At 40.7% G+C, this 20,901-nt stretch overlaps 2 protein-coding genes across 3 annotated transcripts in view; both read right to left on the reverse strand.

Annotated features, from left to right (window-relative positions):
• Window positions 1-2,494: 2,494 nt before the first annotated feature.
• The window catches only part of LOC129721402 (protein FAM200B-like), a 53,856-nt gene continuing 35,449 nt past the window's right edge, over window positions 2,495-20,901 (reverse strand). The window contains exons 1-4 of one of the 2 annotated variants that reach the window (XM_055673918.1): window positions 10,821-11,021; window positions 4,876-4,965; window positions 4,722-4,802; window positions 2,495-4,654 (exon numbers count right to left, since the gene is read on the reverse strand). In XM_055673918.1, the coding sequence (XP_055529893.1) occupies window positions 2,598-4,654; window positions 4,722-4,802; window positions 4,876-4,912 (2,175 nt within the window). In that variant the 5' untranslated portion in view covers window positions 4,913-4,965; window positions 10,821-11,021 and the 3' untranslated portion in view covers window positions 2,495-2,597. Of the gene's footprint in view, window positions 4,655-4,721; window positions 4,803-4,875; window positions 4,966-10,820; window positions 11,022-20,901 lie in introns of those variants that run through there. The other variant, XM_055673917.1, reaches the window with a different exon arrangement.
• Window positions 9,813-10,763, reverse strand: LOC129720221 (uncharacterized). Its single transcript, XM_055671670.1, has one exon. It carries the CDS (start codon window positions 10,761-10,763, stop codon window positions 9,813-9,815), a length of 951 nt encoding a protein of 316 aa, XP_055527645.1.

Here is a 20,901-nt window from a genome sequence, read left to right on the forward strand (position 1 = left end):
CGTGTATAATCTTAATCGCTTCACATCGGTCCGGTATCTTCAAAGAAATCTTCTCGGATGTCCCTTCCGTCGTTTTTATGAGATGAGAGCATGTCTGCAGTTGTGGAGAATTTTCCATCGAAATGAACCCTTAAGTCTTATCCAGAAGATAAGGCTGCTCCAAGGACGTCGTTCTTTCAACTTTGTGGTTCCATCACATCGTTCCTCTTTGTATGGCAAATCATTTTTTGTGAGAGGAGTGGTTTATTGGAACGCGCAACCCATGGAGCTTAAACGAATACAGTCGGAAACATTGTACAAAAAAGCTGCACTAGATTACTTCAATAGAGAATAGAATATTAACGTTTAGAATGAGCATTGTTTGCCAGAATTTATGTACCTGCATTGTAAATATCTATAATGGCACAAAAAAGACATTGTCTTACGTCATGTGAAATAAATGAATAATAATAATAATAATAATAATAATATAGTCCCGTATCGTAATGAGCAATGATATGAAATTATACATTGAATGAAATTTTTCTCGGCTTGCTCAAAATACTAACGGGACCGACTCGCCATGCGCTCAGAACATATATAACAAACACTCAGTGGTGGGCACCATTCCGCTAATTCGCTAATTAGCGACGCTAAAATTCAGTTAGCGATTTAGCAATTTCGCTAATTTTTGAGCTGGTTAGCGAAACTGTTAACGTCGTTAAAATTTTGGCCTTCGAAACGCTAATCGCTAATTCGCTAAATTTTGTAGAGAAACGACAATAGAAATATTTAGAAAAACTGAATTGCTGATGGCGTACGTAAATTGATTCGAAAGGTGAACATACCCAAGTAACCATAAGCATTAGAAGAAAAGCATTTTATTAGCACTAATTCAGCCTTGTTAATGCTAAATAGCTTTTTATCATGTTTTTCAATGTTTAGGGCATCATGCTAAACTAGCATTACTGAGAGCAAAATATGCACTTAAAGGGCTACCGTAACTGCTACGATGTAGTGTTTTGAATGCATATAGAAGACACATTACATTTTTTCGTAAGTGCCAATAACGAGCGATATCGAGTGGTCAATTAAAAATAGACGGAACATGGATACTCCACGTAAATGAAAAAAAAACTAAAGGAGTGGGAATTTTCGACGCAAAGTTCGGGTATATGAAAGCATGAAATTTTCCGAAATACCCAATACAAAACAATTACAAACTAGTAGGTTGGATCCAGGATCTACATCTCCTAGGTTCGTGGTTTCTGAACCATCGATATCAGAATATTATGAAAAGTCCCTGTTGAATTGTTTTCTTAACTCACATGTCAGAAAAGAGAAATCTCATGGGTGTTCCAAATCAGCTTTAGTGATGCATATCAAGGGTTGCCACCTGCAGCACTTTATCAGCTCGCTATTTCGCCTTTTTAACATTATATCAGATATATACAAGCATTTAGGTCAGAGTAAGCTCTTACCCAGAATTCTGTAATCAAATAAAGTATTGTTGTAGGGCAATGATTTAGTGCTTACTGGTTACTTGGGTACTTTACTGCGAAAGTCACTTTTGTCAGTTTTTTTACCCTAGAATGGAGTTCCAGTTATCGTACAAGCCACAGGAGCATTTTGAAGAACAAGCACAAGGTCTAGATTAAATTTTCGGCACACCAAGAACTTTGGTAAATTGCAATGCGCTTGAAATTATGACAACTATGGTTCTACTTTTGCGATTCAGATAATAATTGAATTTTTATGAAAACATTCCTGAGAGTATCTATTTTCAATGCAAGCTAAATAACTTTTGTTATACTTGTTTTTACAAAATCAAATATGAATATTGTTTCGTGAACCTACTACTGTAAATACTTAGCTTCAAAAAGTAATTGTTATCGTTTGTTTAACCAAAAAAGATCAAAGTGGTCAAAATCTTACAAAACACGAGCAATAAATATAGCGATAAGACTATTTACATATTAAAAAGTTAGCGATTAGCGTTTAGCGATTATCGAGCTAAATTTTCCGGTTAGCGGCTTAGCGATTAGCGTCGCTAAATTTTCGATTAGCGGTGCCCACCACTGCAAACACTCAAATAGCAATCTAAAGTAAATGGCGTTATTTGATATTATATAACAAAATAAACTATTCAATTTGCGTACTACACTTAAGCGATGTAAGTTAAATTCTGACGTAGTTCAAAACCGCAAACGAACAATTCCAGTGGAAGAGTATTCCACCAAAGTAGCGAATTTAACAAAAAATGTCGCACAAACCTACCGCTATAGGAATCGCGCATAACCGGTATTACACCCAGGGTTGCCACATTTATATCTGTATTTTTCATTGGAAAAATCTGACAATCTGTATTGCTAGGAAAAAAATCTGTAAATAAAATCTGTATCAGAAGCTTGTTGAGACATGATATTTTCATTCATTTTTGTTCCTATTTGATGTTAATATATTTTACTACTGAAAAACTCTTGCTTAAAATTAGTTACTTTTTTATTCAAAGTTCAAAATCTGGATATCAAAAAAAAAAATTGTTATTTTTAATTATTTAATTCGACACTTTTATTTTAAAACCTTGCTTCAATCAAAAATTTCCACTGATTGAACATTCATTGCTTGTGATGTTTATACATGTTTTTGTTGATCTTATCTTTTAATCTGCTTGTTACGGTTATTTTTGAAGCTCCTCCCTGTAAATTTACATAACTCTTCGCTTTCAAAACGGCATCCATTGATTTCGGAGATAATCGATTCCTGAATTTTGTCTTATTCGCGTTATACAGAGAAAAAATTCGCTCCACGCATGCTGACGAATGAGGAATGATTAAAAAGTTCGAAATAAAACTTCGTAACATTGGATATGCAAAATTTCCGTTTCGTTTTCGAACATTGAGACACAACGACCAAGTAAGTTTTTTCTCATCTGATTCACACAGTAGCTTGGTTTTCAGTTCTCGAAACTCATTTTCCAATAGTTGCCTATTCTCTTGACCGAGGAAATTAGGAAACTGACGTACTACGTCATTTAAGTCGGGTAATTGCAAGAACGTCTCTGGATTAAGTGAAGCAGCTGTTTTTAAAACTGGATCATTGAAATCGAATCCTTTGAGTATTTGTTTGGCTAGCTCTCCGTAGAACTCACGACAAATCAGTTTAAATTTTCCTTGTAATTCATCTGTAAGTTCACTGTGCGCATGTTCAGCGTCCACGCCCACATAAACCTGTTTGGGCTGCATTAGAAACTTTTCGAAATCATTCGGAATAGCTTCACCTTTTGCAACAAAATTTGTAAATTCTTTCGTACAGAAATTTGTCAAAATAATCAGTAGCAACGTTTTCATTTCTGTGTAGATTTCGCAGAAATGTGAGCTTTCCGATTGAAAATTTCTGTTCACTTTATTAATAAGTGGAAGCACGTAACTAAGAAATAGAAGTATCGGTTTTGTCATTGCGTCACTTAGATGATTGTAAATACGACAAGCTGTCGGGTTCCGGTCGTGGTTTGATTGAAAAGCGAAAAATAATTTTAACTCGGAGTACAACTCTAGGTTTCGGAGAACAACGCTCTCCAGTGATAACCACCGCGTGGCAGATGGATGTAAAATCTTCTTTGGTTTCAAATCGACTATTTCTTGAATACGTTTAAATTCCATATCACGTTTAGGACTACCGGAAATATAGTTATAGACATCTCGCATTAGATATTCGATATATGCTGGCAACTTTTCACATGCATTACTAGCGCATAGTGCTAGTGAATGGCATGTACATTTTATGCAGATCAAACCAGGACAGTCTTTTTCGAACAATCGCATTACAGAGTTGTGCTTTCCTACCATAACCGATGCTCCATCGGATCCTATTCCTTTTAGTCGCTTCTTATAATCGATATCATTGGTTTCGAATTCAGCCACAATCGCCTCGAAGATTGTTTTATGATCTGCTGATTCAACCTCTATCGCCTTGAAGAACAAGTCCTGCACTTGAAACTCTGTCTCGTCCATCATTCTTACCACAATAGCAAGCGTTTTGGTGTTAGTTTTATCAGTGGATTCATCGATTATAAGGGAAAAATTTTGTGTACGCATTCTTTCAATAAGCTCCTCAGAATGTGCAGCTGCCAATACACCTTCTATCATTGCTGATGTTTTGGTTCTACCCAATCGCAATTGGGGTAATACTTTTGGATCTTCAGTTGCTAAATCACGGATAACACTAGCTAAAGAATCAACCGCTGAAAACCCAATGTTATGCTCAAGGGCCCAGGCACAAATTTTAAGATCAGCTAAATATACTTTATCCATTAAAGTGCTATCGGTAATTTTTATTAGTTTGTCCGGAGTACCAGCAACTTGGGATGCAGACGAGAGATGGCGTTTCGATAACAGATGTGTTGTAAGGTTGGATTTTCCGCCTCTTGCAACATTAAGTTTTGACAAATAAATCCGGCAAAAGGTGAAATACGGATCATTGTGGTATTTTTCAAAGCATGATAATTCAGGAGTGTCCAACCATTTGATCGAAAATTTCTGACGAGTTTTATTCTGTTCTTTATGGGTTCCGGAAGTTTTATTTTCCCTCGAGGTGTCAACACACAGTGCACCTGACCCAGCAGAGTTGTCCATGTTTCCGTGTTCTACAGCAAAGTTTTCGCAACCATGTGCATCTGTAAAAAAAATATAACCAAGTTATAAAACACATACCACAAACTAAATTATAAAAAAAAAACATACCATAAGCTGCATTATTATTATTGGCATCATTTGAAACCACTGATTTCTGGTTCGCAAACGTTGAATTCTGGTGTTTCTTTCCTTTTAGTAAGACAAAAGAATAGATTGTTTCAGTATGACTGCAGTTTTAAAATAGTAGAAGTTATTTACTTACCTCTATGGAAATACTCCACAAGCGTTTTCTCAGACATTTCTTAGGCTTTACCAATTAAACTGTATCGTATAAGCAGCAGAAATTCGAGGCCTGAAAACGCGCAACGATTTATTAAAACTTTACCGGCTTTGCTTGATAGTTGTTTTGTTTTGTTTCTGATCAGCGATGCCAGATATATAGACGAATCTATGCTAATTCGTAGTCGCGAATACAGGTTGTCATACAGGCATATAGATTCTATACAGATTGTCAACATGATACATACATTATATAAGTACATGGTTTGTCATTTCATACCACTGTTTAAGTTTAATTTAAGTTAAGCACAGGAATCTGAATACCTACAGAGTTTTTTTTATTAATGCATAATATACAAAAAAAGGTTGGCATCTTTGCCAAAAACCCCAAATTAATCAGCAATCCACGTTAACGGTGTTGCTGATATTTGTTTTGTTTTTGCATGCGAAAAAGAAGGAAAAAAATATTTTTGCTTTTTTCATCACGCACATTTTAACAATTACATATGAGAGTTCACGTAGGTGCGAACAGCCTTCAAAATCTCTTTCAACGCGAATAACCCGAATATCATCAGCGAGCAGTAATGTGTAGGAGTGAGGAGTGTGTTTTGCTTCGACACTTTTTCACAGGTAGCTGATATCGCGCCATGTTTCAAAGGCTAGTGTCTCAGCGTGTGTGCAAACGGGATAGCATATCACCGCTACTTTTCATGCCCATAACATGATTTTAAAATTACAAACTGTCAGCAGATTGCAGATCCGTGACAATGTAAGCCCCTAATGGAGCATAGCAAGTGAGATAAAGTTGCCAGATAACTGGACACAAAGAATACAGAACACTGTAGAAAACTGTCAAGCAGAAAAGCATAGAAATATAAATAACTACTTGAATACAAACTCGTAGCATAAATATCGAAAAATCTGTAAATCTGTATTTTTTTCCAAATATCTGTAAATCTGTACATACAGATCGGCAACACTGTTAAGCCCGTACAAGTTGAAAAATAACCGTCTCCCGAATAAAATGAAAAATTACATAGTTTTCGGGAAGTAAGGCCACCGGAGTGAAGTGCGATTAAATCAGATTAGTGCACCATGTCGGTGGAAGTGAAAGTGTGGCTATTAGTGAAAATCGGAGTCCGCATAATCAAAAATAAAAGTTGAAATTTTACGATTCATGTGCGTCTTCATAGTGTAGTGGTGTTAGTGTGTGTTATGTACGGTAATACGAATCACCTATAGCGGTGGCAAAACCTCTTGCTGCTGCTCGAAAGCGCAACGCCGCTCGCAACATTACCATGCCTCGTTGGAGAGATGGAGATCAAAGGATAAGTATTTGTGTTGGTGATGTTTTGCATGTACCAAGAATAACTGTGGTACTGGAAAGAGTTTTTGATTTAGGACTCCAAAAAGTACTAAAATTACCAACAATACATTGTTATTATTATTTGGTTGAGTATGAAGAAAAAAGATTTGTTAGCTTGTGTTGTTCCCGAATAGAGGACCTGTATGTTGGAGAGTCGGCGGGGCGCTCGCCGTTGGGGCGGCTGTCAACATCAGAACGGGCGAACTGTATAATTTTGCATTGCCGTTGATCATTTTGGTGTGACAGTTTCCTTAGCGGTGGGTGCCTTGTCGGTTCTCTGACGTACAGGCTCACTATTTCCGAACTATATTTGTGTGCCTGTGAAGATGTGATGAAGTCGATGCGAAGTTTTCCTTTTTTGCTCGGTGGTCGGTGTATAGGCGCTGGTGCGGCTGTGTGCGTATGAAGTTGGAGAGAGAATTTGATAACCGTTTCTTTTCGTGCCTTTTCGCTATAGGTACTAATGGCGAGGAGCATGTGTTCTCTTACGTTTATATTCCGGTTAACCGGGATCTTTTGCTCTATTTTTTCGATATTTCTAGCTTTTGAACAAATGTGTTATATGATATGTCCTATTTTTGAGCGCTTTGACAACATATTTGATTACTTGGTGCGTTGCCAGTTTTTCTATTAATTAGGCAACTCTTGCGTCGTATAACAAGAACCATTTAGATATCTATTCCCAGTGAGCCTGGCTGAAACTGAAGAAAAAATTCTTGTGCCTGTGTTTGCTATCGTTGTCGCCTGTTTACGTACGAACTATATAATGTTATATTTTCCTCCAAATACTGACTATTTATTTAAATTAATTTCGTCAGCCACAGAAAGCAGCACAACAACCACCGGTGACATTTTTTGATTTTCTTATAATAGTTCACTTACTTTTTTTTTTCGTAACATATTTTATCATACCCTTGCACATTATAATTTCAGCTGTGGAAGAATGCTAATAAAGCTCTTCCCTATATCTCTTTGGGCCGTTTTCAACAAATTTCATTGGAACGTGAGGATTTTTGTTAGGGAATTAAAATTACGTTAGAATTAATGTGAAAATTTGTAATATAACGTGTTTTATCTGTTCAGATGACTCTATGCTGTGAATGGTTGGGGAAGTGACACATCTGAGCTAGCACTGCAATGTCATTGTAATATTTTTATTTCAATATATGTTTTTAGCCGCAGAAAGTAGCAGAGCAACCACTATTGAGTGAATCAATTTTTTTTTATTAGTTCATCTATTCCAGCGGTTTTCAACCTGGGGTACGCGTACCCCTAGGGGTATCAGTAACGGCGGACATTTTTTTATAATACTTTATTTGTTGTTCAAACTTGCTCTTTAAAACATGACTGTAGCAATCAAACAAACCATAGTTCAATTTGAAACCTCAGTTAGACTACGACAACACAACATGATCTACCTCTACTCTCTCCTACTCTGCGAGAATATTCCAAGTACAATTGATTTGGAAAATATCGCCAGGGGGTACGCGAACAATAAAAGGTTGAGAAACGCTGTTCTATTTCATCTACTGTAATAACTGATTTCAATTCATGTTTCAGCCGCAGAGAACAGCAGAGCAACCACTATTGACATGAATTAGTTTCATATAAGCTCATCTAATTAATTTCAGCAAACCATAATGCACCCTCCAGATATTTTTCGGATATTTTCCTATTACTTTTTTGCATGTTGTTCGTAAAAAATTTGAAAGTTTCAGATTTGAATTGGAAGTCAACCGAAATGTGTTTTACCTATTCTGATTCTTCATATTGTATTTAAACACATTTTTATTCATCCCACATTATAGGTAAATGATCGTTATTATATTGTTACAATTGATCAAATGGATTGAAATGGTCATATCACTTATCAAAATGAATCCTGATCGGAAACCCACCCTACTAACAAAACTCCCATCCGTGGTCTTTGCAGGGATGCAGAGGTATACTCGGTCTCTAACAAAGCAAAGACTGCATTCTAACATTCCTTCCGTATTGTAAGTTTCGTGCGACACTGACACAGCCCGAAATTATAGTTTCACGAGAAACGGGTTCAAAAATTTGCGTTTAAAATCATTTCTTCGCTTTTACGAAAACAGTCAATTTTTAAACTTTCCATACTCATCCAACCTATTTGAGTCTGTTATGTACATATTATGAGCAAGTTGTATGAGTTTAAATCTCTTTTTTACCATCTTCTTAAGCATCTTTTTAATCGCAAAAACAAATCTACTTATAACTCTAGGTATTTTGTCAATTTTGAAACGAATTTTTGTGAGATAAAACTGAACTGCGTTTGGCATCGTTTGAAATCAAAATCTCAACATGAAAATTTTGAGGTGTGCCGTTGTTGCGCGAAACTGACAATATCCTCTACTGACTGTAAGGACGTGGCCGGCGCCGTTATTGGTCTATAAAAAATCGGGTCATTGAATGATGCACAGTGAGGAGGAATGACCACTCCCAGTTGTTTCTTCGGTTGATTCATTGTGCATCTTGAATGGCTCGGACCCATCACGGAGTAGCAACCATTGATATGTACAGTCAGAACTAAGCTAAGCTAAGCTAATATCTGTAAATCTGTACATACAGATTCTGTATCAACTTTCGAGTTGAAAATCTGTAAAATACAGATAAATCTGTATATGTGGCATCCCTGATTACACCTCAAACGATAAATTTGCGAGCGGCGAAAAGAAAACAGTATCACCTAAAACCGAGAACGGATACAATCAAATCGCCTGTCATCTTCCCCTATACAACAGCAGGCGACACAATCACGTCAAGTACACAGTAATATACAGCCATCTCCACTTTCACACGTTCATCAAGTGTGTGAGAGAGGTGAAAAAAAATTTAGTCTAAGAATATAGCAGTGTGACAGTTAACCGTTTCCAATTGGAAAACGGTAGTACTTGTTATTCATACTACACTCGTGTACCAATAAGCAGAAATGTAATGAAATGAGATCAGATGAAAAATAAGTACTCAAGACACGTCAATAAAATCTTTTACCTATAAAATACAAAATTACTACACATGCAACCTGTTACAATATTACTTCTACTTATCTTTTGGTGTTATGCTTTGACGATGAGATGAGCAATATGCCATCAAGTTGACACACACAAATTTCTCCCATCTCCTTCACCACGAAAACGAAACACATACACGCAACAAAACGGTTTCCCTTGTTTCAGCCATTTTTTTCACAAATCACGAATCACGAATCTTCTGAGTGAATTTTCACCCTATTTCTAACTTTTATTGAATATATTTCACTACTGGCACACACGATAGTCCAAAAAGGAAAAATTTGGCTAACTTTCTTCGATAGATCTTGCTAAATGACACAACAAAACAGTAAAATGATCGGAGCCTGTGTTGCCAGCTTATAAAATCCTCGACAATTTTCTTCTTCGTAAAAACTCGATGAGCGAAAATCTCGCTTGCGACTGTAGCTTCCTTCAGTGCGCGCCTCATCATGACTGCTAGCGTAAGGGAATAGGATTCCGCTCGCCTTAGCAGTTGTGTTCTTTGGTAGCTTAAGCTGGTTACGATGCGCCGTGACGACCACGTTTCCAACAGATACCTGAATCACTATCACTGTCCGTGTCATTTATGCCCGCTTTTAGCCGCTCAAACAAATCAGCTATTTTGTCGTCACCGAAACTCAGGTCCTTTTTGTCGTCTATAAATTCCACAGAATTCTTCTGCATTCTTTTACGCTTAAAACAAGACCTCTTGATGTGGCCCTTAATGCCACAAAAGTCACAGACTAAATCCGCATAACGCCCAGTCCGCTTCCGTTCCGTACTCCTGCTTTGCCACCTCCGTTTATGAACATTACTACGACTTCTGCTTCTACTATGACTCATATTCCTATCATGTAAATCTCTCCGACCTAAACGGCTTTTAACGGATGCAGTTTGGCCACCCTGACGATCATTGATCATTCTAGCCCGAGAACCAGCCAACTCCCAGTTGACAATCATCTTCTCTGCCATTGCCAAACTGAGATTGTCCTCGTTCAAGAGCTTTTCTTGGAGTTTTCCATCGGCAACTCCCATGACCAATTTATCGCGGATAGCCGTTTCCCGAAAATCACCAAAGGCACAGAACTCGGCTTGCAGTTTCACCGCAAGCACAAAGTCCTCTGCCCTTTCGTTAGGTCCTTGCACTCTATTATAGAATTTGTATCTTTGAATAAGGTCTGACTCAACCCTATCAAAGCGCCCTCTAAGTTTTTTAGAAATATCAGCATAAGAAACTAACTTAAGATCTTCCGATGAAGGATACAGAAGCTTAAGTTCTTCATATACAGCAGGCCCACTCAAAGTTACGAAAGGAGCCTTCTGTCTGGCAGCGTCAGTAATGCCATTAACTTGGAACAAATAGTCAAGTCTTTCAGCATAATTTAAAAAAGATGAACCAACTACATAAGGCTCTATTGTTCCGATTAAAACGGTGCCATTATGGCTTGAGTTTTCGTCACTATAAGCCATTATCTAACAAAACCAGAATGCAATTTAGAGTATAATAAAAAGAATGAAAACGCTTACCAGACAAATCCGTTCCTCACCGACACCGCCTAACGGTGTAAAACAAAATAGCTTCGTCGCACAATCCGTCAGATTCGACCGGACACGCTGACTCGATGCTCAATCCTGCTGGTTTTAATTCAATTTTAATTAAATCGTCTCAAGGAGCTCTTCCGCTCGACTTGCAAAACTTGGCAAATAAAATGCCCGATATTTCCGACAATCTAGATATTTCACGTCAACGCCAACTAGTACACCTTTTTTTCAACCGTGCAAATTGATGCTAGAGGAAAAATGTATATAAAAGAAAAATCAGCAAAATATAAAAAATGCCAGAATAATTTGTTTGAAATAAAACAAATGAATTTCTTTTATTTTAATCAAAATGACAATAGCTTTTATTCTTTTTACTCATACAATATTTCCACGATGGCGTCCTCAGACCCAAGCCACAAGCAAATGTAAGAAAAATGGCTTCACACAAAGCATCCAAAATGCACAATTCAATGGACGCAACAGCAGCTTTAAAACTACTTACGCAGACCCCAGCTTGAAATTTATGAAAACTCGTCAACCATCCGGTCGCAAAACGCGAAAAAAAAACCACCGGAGTACTGCCACCAAATTCACCGCACGAACATCTTTTTACTGAAGACGCTGTTTAATTTTACAACAGCAATCAGCAACCACCTTTTTTAGCACTTATCACCGGCACTTAATTTACCTCGTCGCCACTAAAACGAATTATCCGAGATATCTTTAACAGGACGTTTCTTTTTCGTTCGCGGACACCACACTAAGCGCTTATAAGTTTGATCTAAAAGTGAGCTTGCTGAACCGATCGTCAGCAATCTTTATATACTTTTCGCCAGCATACCGTGCTGCCAGTATTGTGATAGATTACAATTAACAAAGAAGGATACTTAGAGGTGTATACTTTTACTGGGTCATTACACATTGATGAAGCCAGAAAGGAGCACGAAGAACTCGTAGCTCGGGTGAAGGCGGCCGAGAAAGCGGCCAGAACCGGGAGGGGGACTGCATCTAAAGAGGTGCAGATAGACGCCCCCTCGTTCGCATCGGTCTGCTCCACGGGGCAGGTCGCTAAGCGAACGAGGCAGTCCCCGGGGGAAACGGCCCCCGGAACACCAAGAAACGACCGTGCTATTCCCACGGAAGAACACGCCAACCGGTTCAAGGTCCACCGCGGAAAAGGCACAGGTGGAGGCTACGGGCAACCCTTGGACTACCGTAGAGGGTAGGAAGCGTCGGGAAGGTGCGACGCGCTAAGATGGCGGAGCGGTCAGAGGACCAAAAAAGGTCAAAAAGGCGCGGAGTAGGCGTGATGCCCTCATACTCAAGACGGATGGGTCGAAGTACTCAGAAGTCTTGAAGAAGATGAGGGGGGAAACCCAGTTCAAGGATCTGGGGGCGGATGTGCGGAGTATCCGCCGATCTCGCACTGGCGAGATGATACTTGAGCTCCGGAAGGACGCCAAAAACAAAGGGGCTACCTACAAAACGGTAGCTGAAAAGGTCCTAGGGAAGGAGGTGCAAGAGCGGGCACTCACCTCAGAAGTGACTCTCCAGCTTAAAAACCTGGACGAAATCACTGAGGGTGCGACATTGCACAAGCCCTCAAAGCGAAGTGCGGGGTGGAGGTGGCTAAGGAGTCAATCCGTCTCCGCAGAGGTCCGGCGGGGACCCAGATAGCTACCTTCCGACTACCGTCGGCGGACGCTAACCTGGCCCTTAAAGAGGCCAAGTTGAAGGTCGGCTGGTCTGTATGTCCTCTGGGCATACTACAGCAACCAGACATTTGCTTCCGGTGCTTCGAGGGCGGCCATAAGTCCTGGACCTGCAAGGGGCTCGATAGGAGCCAGCTGTGCAGGCGATGTGGAGATGCAGGCCATAAAGCAAAGGACTGTGGGGAGTCTCCCAAGTGCATGGTATGTTCCGGGAAACGGGACGCCAAACACTTCATGGGAGGCCCCAGGTGCCCAGCTGGTAAGCCGGCTGCGAAACCACGGGCGTAAGGGTGACGCAACTGAACCTGAACCATTGCTCCGCGGCTCAGCAGCTGCTACACCAAGCAGCCACTGAGTCGTCGTCGGACATCGCCACCATATCGGACCCCTACCGCATCCCTCCCGGAAACGGTAACTGGGTTGCGGATAAGGCCAGTATGGCGGCCATATGTACGACGAGCCTATCTGCCTGGTCATTCTCGATGCTCCGCTGGCAGCGGGAATGGTCCAACTCCACAAAGGGCAGATGGACGCACCGACTCATACCGGAGATATCCGGCTGGGTCGGGAGACGACATGGTGAAGTGAACTTCCACCTGACACAAATCCTGTCAGGCCACGGTTGTTTCAGGCAATATCTGCACAGGTTTGGACACGCGGGGTCCCCCATGTGTCCCGAGTGCGTGGAGGATGAGGAGACTGCTGAGCATGTCTTTTTCGTATGCTCCTGTTTCGTAAGAGCGATGAGCGACATGATGGCTGTGAGCGGACCTGGCACTACTCCGGACAATCTAGTCCGGAGTTTGTGCGACGACCCGGACATCTGGAACGCGGTCTGTGCGGCCGCCTCTCAGATTGTCCTGGAGCTGCAACGTGTGTGGCGGGTCAACCACCAACACGCCAGTGGTACCTAATTACCAGTCTCCATGTAGTTAGCTAGGAGGTTATAAGAGTAAAGAGGGTGCATGACGCACAAAAGCCACTCCTCGACGTAATACTTAACCGTCGTTCCGGGAAGACCAGGGCTGGAGACTGGAGGGGTTTTAGTGGGTCGGGACAGGGATCAGTAGGTGCCTGGGGGAGTGTAACTACCCCAGCATATCTCCCCTAGTCTCATCCCCACACCCTGAGTTCTCTTCTCAGGTGTCTGTTTGCAGATTTCCCCGCCACCTTTGAAAAAATAATAAAAAAAAGGCAGCAGCAGCGGACATCAACACCGATGGCAGTAGGCGAAGTGGATCAGCAGCGGGCAACAGCGGTGGTGGTAGTGGTTAGCTGCAGTTCTTACCTCTTTCATTTCGGCTTCCCTTCGATCTGAGTTGGACCCCACCAGCGGTAATCCAACCCGAAACTGAAAGAGACTCGCACCGCCAGGTGGTTGGAGATGCCACCATCATCCAGCGTATGTATATATAGGGTGTGTGCACATAACGTGTGTGAATATCTGTAGCGGGTGTCCCTATTATATAGGGTGTGTGGCTAGCGTGTGTGGCTTGCTATATAGCGTGTGTGTATGTTTATGGCGTGTATGTATGTCTGTAGCGCGTGTGTGCATGTTTATAGCGCGTGTGGCACCGCCACCGGCACCGCCAGGTTTGAGAAGCCACCATCATCCAGCGTATGTCTTTGGGCTATATAAGAGGCTGTTTTTCCTCAAGCGAAGCAGAGGGACGAATGACCGTTTGGGGTTAAAGTCCCTTCAAAAGAAATCAATCAATCAAACCCCATCAGTTTCATTACTAAACCGCCAAGTATAGATGACAGTTCTAAAAGGTATGCTATTCACGTCGATGCATTAGTATTAGAGATCGTTATGAACTTTTTACAATTTTGTATGAAATTTGAAATGATTATGCATTTTAAACTTAACTTATAAAACATACTTACCTGAAAAGTTATAAAAATGATGTTGAAACATGTTTTATTTGTGAGAAATACATAAGGTAAAATATGCTGTTTTTCTTCATTTTTCCAGTAACCTTTTTGCACTTTTCGTTTTTTTCTTGTGCTCTAATAGCGCTTCTTAATGGAGTCGCTTATGTTTCATACAGTAACAAAAGTCATGAGCTATGACAATGACTAAACCAGGTATCACACGAAGCAAATATTAGCTATTTTTGGTAGGGATTTTGTGCAAATAAAAATCGTATCAAAAATAGCAAATATTCGCTTCGTCTAATACCTGCTTAAGATTATGTTCCAACTATTAGAAATATAGCATTTTTATGTATTTTATTTCTACATATTGTCGCAACTTTTCACACTAAATCTAAATAATCATCAATTTCTATTGTGTTTCAACTGGAGATTCACTCTCAAACCAAAAAAATCAAATATAAAACAACATTAACCGAGAAATTTCCAGAAATGTTCCGAATTCCATACAAAACGCGAAAATTTTCATAACGAGACTTGTTTGTGTGCGTGGATAGACAGAAATGTAGCATACCTTGTAGAACTGTCATCTATACTTGGACTAAACCAAAAACATCATATCAAGAAGACTAGCATCTCTGGATCGATCCCATACAAATGACAAGCGTCAAATCAAACAGCGCACCCCATCTATTAAAGGTGGAAGTTTGCATCGCTGCGAAGACAGTCCAACCTGTGCGTTCGGCTTACATTCGCATCGCCAGCACACACACTAGCATGCGTCAGTTTCACTTTTACTGGAAAGGTTGCGCTGCCAAAACTGTCGCTCAATCTCAGGCAGAGTTCCCAGTCTTCTTGATATGATGTTTTTGCTATTACACTAAATCCACCCCGTCTCCCATAAGCTCGATAATCCTGCTTCTGTTTACGTCGCAGAATTAGCTGCAATTCAGTACACCCTAGGGATTATCGAAAAAATGCCCACGGACCATTATTTCATCTTTACGGACAGTCTCAGTTCCATTGAGGCTCTCCGATCGATGAAAGATGTTAAGCACTCTCCGTATTTCCTGGGGAAAATACGGGAACATCTGAGTGCTTTATCCGAAAAATTGTATCAGATTACCTTAGCGTGGGTCCCTTCTCACTGCTCGATACCGGGTAATGAGAAAGCGGACTCTTTGGCTAAGGTGGGCGCAACAAACGGTGAAATTTATGAAAGACCAATTGCTTTTAATGAGTTTTTCGCACTTGTACGTCAGAATACGATCATCAGTTGGCAAAATTCTTGGACTAGAAGGGAACTGGGAAGGTGGTTACATTCCATTATCCCCAAGGTATCGACGAGCCCGTGGTTCAAGGGGTTGGATGTAGGTCGAGATTTCATTTGCGTGATGTCGCGGCTTATGTCCAATCACTATAGATTTGATACGCATCTCCGTCATATTGGGCTCGGGGAAAGTGGTATCTGTGCCTGTGGTGAAGGTTATCACGACATAGAGCACGTTGTTTGGTCATGCCCTGTACACCGTGACGCCAGGTCTAAATTAATAACTTCCCTCTGGGCCGAGGGTAGAGGACCAGCTGTTCCTGTTCGTGATGTCTTGGCGAGTCGTGACCTACCCTACATGTCCCTTATATACATTTTCCTGAAATCCATCCACGCTCCAGTCTAGTCCCATTCCTTTCCATCCACATTCAACAAAACGGCAAGAACACGTCATAGACCTCGATTTTGGAATCATCAACTGAACCCCACACGAATCCGCCAGGACCTGAGAACCCGAGGCCTTTCGTGATATCTTGGCTTGAACAACAGCGAACAACAACAACGAACCATAACCAGCAACTGAACCCCGCACAATACTTCCAGGACCCGAGGATTACAAGCCCCTGTCCCAGCTCATAACATCGTGGCTTAGCAGAACAAATCCATACATGCTGCATATTCATGGCCATTCGACGATCATCAGACGACCATTCAACTACAAAACAATAATTGAAAAATATATGCTAGTTTTAAGATAGACTTAATTTCAGCTCGTAGTCGGCAGCGAGTATAAAAAATTTGCTTAAAGATTTTAAGTCATCAGATATAATTGGCGCCGTTAAACATTAAATTGTATTTGTGCCGTGTCAAATAAACGATAGGTGAAGAAAAAAATACTAAATCCACCCATTTTTGAAAAACCCCTAGACGGTGACGACCAGGGTGAACACCCCCCTCCCTTCACGCTACGCCAGTGCCGGGCCCCCACTGTCATAAATCCTACTCTGCATACCCCTTATCTACTGTTTCTGGCAGCATGGCAAGCGTCAACTATCAACCGAGGGCATCCTTAACAATACGCTTCTATACCTCGTTTGGAAGCGGTCCATCAGCACTTTATGCCGTATCGGTCGCTACTGAACGTGCTACAGAAATAGCCCAAAAATATAGATACAAAAGGGTTTTGCTCGATGAAACATAAAATCAAGCCACAGTCATAGAAACATCTAAACATATAATAATGCAGCTCTGTCTGTCTTCCTGTCTGATCCATATAGGCTTGGAAACTACTGAACCGATCGGCTGAAATTTTGTATATGGGGGTTTAGGGGCCTAGAAAGGTGAATAAGACGAAAGGTGACCTCTTCTGGAAGGGAGGGGTCTCAAACAAATTAAACACAAATTTATGCACATCTTGAAAACTAACCAAGCAAATGGAACCAAATTTGGCATGTGGATGTTTTAGTAGTAACAAATATGCCCACATTGGTTCGACACCCTCTCTACCAGAAAAATCACAAGAAGGTTGTATGCAAAGCCACGACCGCAAGGTTGAAGTAGAATACTTTTACAAGAAAGATAACCTGGCTGCTTGCGTGTCAGTCATTTTTTCTAGTAAATAAACGTTGACCGTTCATTGGCAGTATTGTAATATCTATTTGTCTGATATTTTGAATGAAGTTCATTGGATATTTTTAAATTTTGTGCAAATGAGAAGTTGAAGTGCTGCCGAATTGCAATATGCACATTTAATACGACATCATTAAACGGGAACGGAACAAAGGCTACGGTTATGCAGAACGCGAATGCCGGCGCGATGCGATTCGCCTTACCGTGGTGAAATGTACAGCTCTTTTCAAGGCGAAGTAGAGCTATACATTTCAACAGATTTCGTCTTGCCGAATCGCATCGCGCCGTTATTTGTGTTCTGCATGACCGTAGCCAAACACTAAGCGACGCAAACACGTAATAATAGTCAGAGTATGCATGTAGATAAAGATAATTAACTTTGGATTATAGCGCAAAACGAGAAAATATTAACTCTTCAAATAATCATTTGTGTTCTTCAAATTTCAGTTGTTCAGTTCAGTTGTTCGATGAAATGTTTGTTTATTATCTGATGAAGCTCTTATATAGGCCAAATGATGCATTCCCAATTTACTAGGTCCATAACTCTGCCGACCGTGCTTGGGAAAGCGCGGTATAACGACTAATTTTGTGTTTTGACAAGGCTTAAGAATTTTCAATAGTGCAATAGTTCGAATGATAAAATTGCAATTTCATGCATTTGGTAGGAATCTTAGAAGATTTTCTAATCGATTGCTGCAAAAACGAAGGAAATCCATCGAAAACTAACCGATTTATTAGCATTTGAAATTTTTCTCACTTTTTTCAGTTTTAGATTTTCATTTTACATCCCTATGTAGCCGAACTTCCTGAGAGAAGTATTCTAATTCAAAATTAAATCTTCATTAATTCATTTGTTTTCCTTATAAGGACAATTGTTCAATTTATCATTGATAGTGAGGACTAAGGCGCACGGTCAACACAATGAGAAAGGTGTTTTCACATTGAAAACTAGACACGGCTTTACCGGAGGAAGTGTTGGCAAATGCATTTACCGCTAATACCACCGCTATCATACGAAAGCGCGTCGTTTCATGTGGGGAATATCAACAACGAAAAATGACGCGCGTCTAAGCATAACCCGAACTGTTTCGCCGTGCTGCTCCCATTTACCTTTACATCGGCCTCAGGGAAGTACCGGCTGCATCTGCATCTACCGCTGAGGCTGTCACTATACTGCTATTGGTACCAAAAGCTATTAACTCTTCAAATAAGTGTGTTATTTGTTCTCAAAAGAACAATTGTTCAATTCAAAATCGGATTTACGCAATCGCATCTCTGTAATATTACCGACAATAATATTCTTCTGAACAAACTGATACAACTTTCCCATTAGGCCTCTTCCATAATAGATGTGAAAAGTGACGCGAACCGATTCGCTCAGCTGTAGGTTAATGTACAGCCATCAGTAGAGCTGTACATCAACCTACGGCCGAGCGAATCGGTTCGCGCCGCTTTTCGCGTCTACTATGGCAGAGGCTTTAGAGAAAGTTGCTGGCTGATGTATTCACTTCATGCAAGCCTGCTGCTGATGCTTCCCGCTACCACACTGAAACAGCATTTTAGTGAAGGGAGTGTCGTTGCATCAGCTGACCCTGCTACTATCGATGCTGATATACCCGCTGCAACCGCTACGCTATGCATAGCCATGCCACAGTTGTGGCCGTTATACGCTGGCCCAACTGCTGAGCAACTGCAACGCTATCCGTAGCCATGCCACAGTTGTGGCCGCCATTGGTATCCGCTGTACCTGCTGCTATCGATGGTGAGATCCGCTGAAACTGCTACGCTTATTCGCAGCCATGCCACAGTTGTGGCCGCTATCCGCTATCGATGGTACCCACAGCTCGCTCCCGCTGCTGCTAAAGGAGGACGGCTGTCGTCGCTGTTCAGAACTACTATGAGCGGCTTCGACTAAAACAGGCTCTTATATAGGGATGAAAATAGGAATGAATTATTTTGCGTACGTGGTGGAATGATATAACTTGAAAAATATGTGTGACTTCATTCTGGTTCAGAGCGATCATTTGATAAGCTCCACCTCTTTTTTCAGTTTCTAAAGTTTTTCCTCAGTTTCGTAGCACGGATGCACAAAAATGATTTCTTGTCGAACCGGACCGATAGCACTCTCATTGAAGCAACAAAATAACATGTTTTGTGTCGTATTGCGCAGCGTTGAAGAAAATGTTCCCGTCCCCGTGTCGCATGTAAGCAGATTATTGCGTTCAGTAGACAGTAGATAGTGTATCCAGCGAATAAACACCGATGGTGCTCTCACACACGCAACGGTTTTAACCCGTATCTTATTGCGGTTTGTAACATCAAGCGATTTCGTTTGCTCGCTGTTGCGTGTTGCATCATGTTGCAACTTGGCAGCTGGGAGACGACGAAATTCTGTTTATGCTGATTGATTGAATCGACTTCATATTAGCTCTGCATAGTCGAACTAACTGCTTTTGTGAATGCGTACTAACAGGGCAGTTCATTATTCAATGTCGGTTATGCTGATCGCAGCCTTTGCGCTGCCCCTGCAGTGGGGGGTTTACTAAATAAAGTGAACATTAGAACGACTACAACAGAATTTGATTGCATCCCGTACAGAATGTCTGGTTGTGTTGATGCCAGAAAATTATTAACCTTCAATTATTTCTTTATTTGCCTTGAAAAAGGCATGTTGCGGTTCAAAATCGGTTGCTAATTACAACCTTTGAGCTGCCCTAACATTGGGGGAACTAAGATACACGGACAACATGCACTGTGGAAGCTATTTAACATTCAGTAAATTAGACGAGTGCGACAAATTTAAATTGTTAGGATGCAACACAGAATGCTTGCTTGCGTTGACAAAAAATATTAACTTTCAATGACTTGTTTATTTGCCTTCAAAAAGGCATTTTGATTTCCAAAATTGGATTTCCTGATGGCAATCTTCATGCTGCCCCAACACGGGGGGAATAATGGCTGTCTGGCGACACACGCTGAAAAAAACCGCGCTGCTCTTGAGACGTGGTGACCAACCACAGAGCTAGTGCTGCTGCTAAGGAAGGACGACTGCTGTTGTCGCTGTCTAGAACTATTATGACCGGCTCCGACTGAAACAGGCTCTTATATAGGCCAAATAGCATGTTTTCAATTGCAAGGTATATGATCCTGTCGACCGTGCTTGGGAAGCAAGCATATAACGACCAATCAGAGGTCGAATTTTTCGTTTTGACAAGGCTTGACTATTTTCAATAGTACAATAGTGTGAATAATAAAATTACAATTATCTTATTTTGGAAAGAATCTTAGAAGATTTTCCAATCTATTGCTGCAAGAACGAAGGAAATCCACCGAATACTAACCGATTTATTAGCATTTGAAATTGGACATGTTTTTCACTTTTTTCGGTTTTAGATTTTCATTTCACATCCCTATGTAGCCGAACTTCCTGAGAGAAGTATTCTACTTCAAAAAAGCGCAAAGTCCAAAATGTAAACTAAGTTACCACTAATTGTCAGAAAAGTGAGGTTAAGGAGATTCGGTGAGATGGTCCATACAGCAGACACCCAGGCATGTCTAACAATAGATCAACGATTCTGGT

Source organism: Wyeomyia smithii, chromosome 2, assembly GCF_029784165.1.
Source record: "Wyeomyia smithii strain HCP4-BCI-WySm-NY-G18 chromosome 2, ASM2978416v1, whole genome shotgun sequence".
Taxonomy (NCBI): Eukaryota; Metazoa; Arthropoda; class Insecta; order Diptera; family Culicidae; genus Wyeomyia; species Wyeomyia smithii.